We start from the raw sequence: 6,622 nt of genomic DNA on the forward strand, positions 1-6,622 counted from the left end.
GCACCTGGGGACTGGGGCAGAGCCGGTGGGATGGGCACCCAGGGCAGAACCAGCGGCCACCACAGTGGTGTGTGTGGAGCTGCCGCCTTGAAGAAAACGGAGGCGAGTTCCACCGCCTCAGGGGAACTGAGAGCGGCCACTGCCGCTTCCGGAGCTTTGTGAGCGGACACCGCTGCCTCGGGGAAACTGAGAGCGGACACCGCCGCTTCCGGAGCTTTGTGAGCGGACACCGCCGCTTCCGGAGCTTTGTGAGCGGACACCGCCGCTTCCGGAGCTTTGTGAGCGGACACCGCCGCTTCCGGAGCTTTGTGAGCGGACACCGCCGCTTCCGGAGCTTTGTGAGCGGACACCGCCGCTTCCGGAGCTTTGTGAGCGGACACCGCCGCTTCCGGAGCTTTGTGAGCGGACACCGCCGCTTCCGGAGCTTTGTGAGCGGACACCGCCGCTTCCGGAGCTTTGTGAGCGGACACCGCCGCTTCCGGAGCTTTGTGAGCGGACACCGCCGCTTCCGGAGCTTTGTGAGCGGACACCGCCGCTTCCGGAGCTTTGTGAGCGGACACCGCCGCTTCCGGAGCTTTGTGAGCGGACACCGCCGCTTCCGGAGCTTTGTGAGCGGACACCGCCGCTTCCGGAGCTTTGTGAGCGGACACCGCCGCTTCCGGAGCTTTGTGAGCGGACACCGCCGCTTCCGGAGCTTTGTGAGCGGACACCGCCGCTTCCGGAGCTTTGTGAGCGGACACCGCCGCTTCCGGAGCTTTGTGAGCGGACACCGCCGCTTCCGGAGCTTTGTGAGCGGACACCGCCGCTTCCGGAGCTTTGTGAGCGGACACCGCTGCCTCGGGGAAACTGCGAGCAGACCACGCCGCTCGTACCGACATCAGCGGAGGTTCCCGCACGCTGCGTACCAGCCCGCGATGCTCCAGGAACGGGTGTGAGGTACTGGGTGCCGCAGACGAGGTCTCTGACGACCCTGGGATAGCCGCCTCGGGAGAACTGTGAGCAGGCTCTGCAGCCAACTCCATCCTGACGGCTGAGCCGCTCAACTGCAGAGCCAGGTTGACGTAGTCCTCCAGCGCCTCCTCGGGGTGCCAGAATGGCATAAGGGATTTGAAAGGCTCGCTTAGGCCCCCCCAGAAACAGACCATTGAGCAGGTCCTCTCTGTCGCCGACTGGCGAGCCACTCCCACGAAGTCCCTGGCGTAATCCTCAATGCACCGGTCTCCCTGGCGGACATTGAGGAACCTTCCTGCTGGACCCATGCTTGGCGGATTATTCCGTAACGAAGCAGTAAAGGAACACACCGTGTAAACAGGGGTCTGGGTCCAAATGCAGGTTTATTTGACTGCAGGGGAAAACAAAGTAAAAATCGAAACAGAAAACACAAACAGAGCTAAGACTCTGACACACAGGCTCAGAACAGAAACGGAATCTGACACAATACAGCCACTTCTGGCTTGCATCAGTCCATGTACCAACAATTAATAATCCGCCCAGAGAGGCGTGGGGAAGGCGTATAAATAGCCCTCAGGATGGGCAACAGCTGTGTGTGTGTGAGTGTGTGCACAGGTGTGTGGCATCAAGGTAACGGAGTCCGGGAGGATGGGAAGTGGCAACCTCTGGTGGTGAGAGGGAGAACACCAGACCCAGACCCCTGACAAATTCACTCTCTGATAGTAGATGGTGCTTGTGAAGCAGCAGAAATAGAACTGTTTCACCTGTAACCTAATTTCATTTTTATTTAATTTTAGTTTAATTAACTTAATGTTGTTATAGTTTATATAAATACATCTGAAAGTACCCCGTGCAAAAGTAGCTGAAGGGTGTTACAATTTAACATTTTGTCAAGTGAAATGTACTTAAATAGTTATAGATATCCTGTGCTCAGTGAGTAGAGACCAGTGAACACTCTGTAGGGACCCTGTAAATCAGAATGCAGCTCAACTTTCAAAGTATTTTTATTATTGTTTATTATTATTATTATTATTATACAGATACATTATTACAGATATTTTAAAAACTTTGCGCACTGTTCCAAGAAGTTGTTCTCTCTATATGTTTAAAAGGAAGAATGCATCCTTTGTGCAATGCTGTTGCTGACCAGGACTTTAAGGGATATTTCACCTAGATCATGATTTACTCACTTTCAAGTCATTCCAAACCGGTATGACTTATTTTCTTTTTTTTCTCACAAAAGAATATATTTAACAAAAATAACAAAAAAATAAATTAAATTAATTAAAAGCAAAATATCTTACCTGTTCTACAGAAGAATTAAAGTCATACAGGTCTGTAATTACATGAGTGTGTAAATGATGGTAATTTTCATTTTGTAGCCTGTTCTTGAGATGGGAACTTTTTTGAATAACAATTTCTGCACTGATTACTCATAAAATGTGATCTGGGGTCATATGCATAAAACGTCTCAGAAATGCTCTTAAGAACAGATCACACCTAAGTGTTGTGGCATAACTATAGTGACATATAGAAAAAATGGCCATCCTCAACCACTGAATCAATCAGTAGTGTGTTTGCAAGGGTGTGACATAATAGTATTATATGACACCAATCATTTGTTCATAATTTATTGCAACACAAAATGGTATTTTAGTAACAGGTTTCTTTATGTTGAATCATTTTTGATGGATGAATTGAGAATGCCAATTTTAATTTCCTGTATTTATTCATTTAAATGTTTATACATTTTTACTCTGAGTGCTTTATGCATACAGCCCCTGATCCTCATACAAGTTACAAGTTACATAGCAATCTGATTAAACTAATAACATACATTTGTAGTTTTCAAGCTAATACATTTCTGTGCATTTATGTTTTCGTGTTATTCAGGTGTCCCTTGCATAACAGACTGTGTGATGGCTGAGCTTGAGAAATTAGGGATGAAGTATCGAGTGGCTTTGCGGTAATGCACATTTACATGACATACATGTAACAGTAACAGTGTCTTTTGAACACTAAGGACCAAACCAATATTTGGGGGCAGGGGCATATCAATAATAATTTTTATTTAAATGTCCTTTTTTTATTTTTTTTATTGAACATTTAAAGGGTATAATGAAAAACTGTAAAATAAGTATTGTTTGTAAAATCAAGTTGAACTATTTGCAAATAATAGTTTTATTTTAAAATATGCACACATTCACTTTTAATCATATTCAATTATGAATTACATGAATCACACCTATATTTTATATGTTAAACAGAAAAACTTGACACATTTCTTTCATAAAACACTTGGCAAATATTAAATGTTTAGCTACTTAAATCTGGCACTCATTCACTGTTAAAACTAAAGCGCTGGGATGCACACTCGGATTCTCTGAATTGATTGGCCATCTTAATCATTTTGGCATTGATGAGCACTGTTACACCCCTGAGGCAGTTGATCCTAAAACTGTATTCCCTAAAACGTTGTCATCCTAACAATACAAAGTGCAATGTGTAACGTACGTAGTACAGCAGACCAGCACCAGGAACAACAAACATGCCTTTCTCGACTAGAACACTGGAAATCAACTTTCATTCTGCTTTGTTCATAAAATATTAGATGTAGTCGGTAGAAAAGGATTATCCTGTCCTGTCCTCCCAGAAGAGAAAATAATTACTGTTTGCACAGGTCATCTTGTTGAAAAGTATACATCACTTAGCTTTTAACGGTTCATGAAATCCTGTGTTTCAGCACTGATTAGTTCCCACCGCAGTTTTTAAAAATAATAAGTGGATGTGGTAAGCTGTGAAGTGGAGGGGGAAGAGGCGAGACAGACAGCACAACAAAGGCTTCTGAGATAGTCAGTTTAATTTTGCGCTCACTGAGTTGAAAGCATCAAAGGTTTCCACAAATGCACACTACAGTTCACTCTTTCACAGAACAAAATTAACAAATATATATGGTATGTAAGCTCAATGTACATTACACAAATACACATATAAAGGATATAATTTAATGCACAAATAAATGCATATGCATGATAAATATCTTGCAGAAATCTGTTCTGTTCTAGTACTCTCTGATCATAGAAAAAATAACTAGCTTTGTTTGCCCTTAGCATGTCATCCTTAGACTTGTCACAATGTTGTAATTAAAAGGCATTTTTCTGTTTAGAGATCATGTGTGAACAGGACCAGTTTTTGAAATGCTGGCAAATCAGCTGCAGCATTTGCTGGATTAAGTAGTAGTAACTTTGCAGGAAAAGTTCACCGTTGTTGCAGTGTGTGCCACTGCAGTTGGTCATAAGATTAACTACATTGTGGACAGCTATGTCATTTACTGTAAATTTTTTAACAGTTTGTACAATTTGATGACATCACAGTTTCAACAACATTTATATTACATTTACATTTAATCATTTAGCAGATGCTTTTATCCAAAGCAACTTGCAAATGAGATAAAAAGAAGCAATCTGTAATCATTTTTGCTCTGATTTGTGAATGGCAGACATCCCACCTCTCCTGGAGTGTCCCGCATATTGATAGCGGCTCCCTGACACCCACAAATTCTATACAAAATCCCAGAAATTGAGTGAGAGAGAGAAACCCTGTTTCCAGGATATTCAAGGTCATTTTTGGTGATTTAATCAAAAGTTGTCACCATCTGGAATGATAACAGTATGGATAAAAGATAGAAAGCTATTGTGTATGTAAATGGTAGATGTGGTGCATTTACCAGAAAAGGTAAAACTGGAATTTTACTGTGGTTGAACAGGTTTTATGTATGAAAGTGGCTACTCTTTCTTCCTTGGTTTTTATGCTGATTTGAACTTTTTTTGTAGGATTGCCAAAGATCCCCGCTTTGATCGATTACCTTGCTCACACAAAGGAACATATGCTGACGACTGCTTGGTGCAAAGAGTAACGCAGGTATGAGAACTTTGTAAGCTTTGGGGTTATAACTGTTTCATATTCTCAAATGAATGGAAAGAGTGGAATACTGCTGCTTATTCATTAGTGAATCAAGCCATTTAAAATGGCAATTTTTCACCTGAGATTTGGAACTAAATTACAAGTGGGGAAATGCCTTAACTAAAGTGGCAGCATCATTATTTGTAAGAATTTTCAAAATGACCAACACCACCCCCCCCATGGATTCCATAATGTATTAAATATACCTTAATGTCCTTGTAGATTTTGGTTCACAGATTTGGTTTTAATCTTCATTTTAAGACCCTATATGGTTCCAGAGATATACTGGACTCATAGTGTGGCTCCAAGAATTTGTTCAATTGTACACATTTTCAGTGGTCAAAAACCAAATGTGGGTCACTTTGCATACAGAAGATACTTTTTTTCTGTTCAAAAGATTGTTCAAATCTGAGTGCTTAATTCAGGGCGGACATTTGGCCATTTATATTTAATTTCTAAGAGATATAACCATAAAACCTTTTGTGTTTAGGTCCAATTTTGACCCGAGTATGAACTTTACAGGCTTTACACAATGTTATGCAGACTTTTTTGACATGACCTTGGCGTTACTAGCATCATGCTGTACAGGAGCTACAGGAATGTGACTTCTCTCAAAAATGTAACCTCTTTCCCATGTCTTTCACACACTTTTGGGACTGAATTTTGTTGATAAACATGAATATGCACGCCTATTGATGATCAATATTTTCATGCTGCAATAGTTATATAAATTGTGTATGACTGTTTAATAAGCTTTCATTCCACCGGGTCCAAATAGACCCAGGAATGCAAAAGTTGAATGCAGATTTTGAGTGCATTATGAAGGTTAAGGCACAGCAAATGTGGAGGTTTCACAAAAATGAATGAATAAATTAAATAATTGATTAAAATTAGATTTTTAAATATATATTAGGAGTGAAAATTAAGTGATTTCACAAATCAATAAAATAAGTGACACTATGAAACAATTCTAATCTCAGAGCTGATATGCATTTTATATCTTGCTTTACATTGTGACTAAAGCATTCCCAATTGTTTCATTAGCACAAATGTTACATTGTGGCCACAGTGGACAGGGACCTAAAAAGGAGGATTCGGAAGATCCCAGGAGTCCCCATCATGTACATTTCCAATCACAGGTACTCAAGCTCAATTCGCTAAGTCTCGCCTTAATGTTACTGAGGAGGGGCTCTAGTGAGTACAAGTGAAAAAGCCTAGGTTATGTGCAAACTTCAGAAATTGAATAAAGCCTACTGGTAAATGTGTGTCCAGGTATGTCCAATCCTGCTTTTGAAGGAACACCATTTTGAAGAGCCCGATACTGGTCTCCTGTACTCGTACTCGTACTCGTTAAAATGCCCCGATACCAAACGCCGATACCACATAGCATGTGTTATGCAGAGCACTAATTCCGAGTATGGGTCACCATACGTGGCCACGTCACGTCACTTAATTTCACTCACTTCACGTCACTTAATTCTGCATCAGTACAAATACGTGCACGCGTTGCGCGTGTTTTGCTTGCTTGAGCGTTTCTGCATTATATGAGTGGCTTTGGAAAATAAATCACAGCACGTTTCAGATGAAAAAAACGCGACTCCTATTTCTGAAAATATCACAGTTAGGAGATTTATAGCGAGTGGTTCCCTGCATTATTACAGCAAAGCGTGTGATTACAGTACTAAGCCGCTGCAATGGAGCAGCTCTA

General features: G+C 41.7%; 1 protein-coding gene across 1 annotated transcript in view; it reads left to right on the forward strand.

Moving 5' to 3' along the window:
- Positions 1–6,622, forward strand: part of LOC107704360 (rRNA-processing protein FCF1 homolog) — an 18,858-nt gene that overhangs the window by 9,973 nt on the left and 2,263 nt on the right. The window contains exons 5-7 of the mRNA XM_016507272.1: positions 2,845–2,917; positions 4,785–4,872; positions 5,959–6,053. Coding sequence (XP_016362758.1) covers positions 2,845–2,917; positions 4,785–4,872; positions 5,959–6,053 — 256 coding nt within the window. The remainder of the gene's footprint in view (positions 1–2,844; positions 2,918–4,784; positions 4,873–5,958; positions 6,054–6,622) is intronic.

The sequence above is a fragment of the Sinocyclocheilus anshuiensis genome, unplaced genomic scaffold (assembly GCF_001515605.1).
Source record: "Sinocyclocheilus anshuiensis isolate Anshui unplaced genomic scaffold, SAMN03320099.WGS_v1.1 scaffold2264, whole genome shotgun sequence".
In the NCBI taxonomy this organism is placed as follows: domain Eukaryota; kingdom Metazoa; phylum Chordata; class Actinopteri; order Cypriniformes; family Cyprinidae; genus Sinocyclocheilus; species Sinocyclocheilus anshuiensis.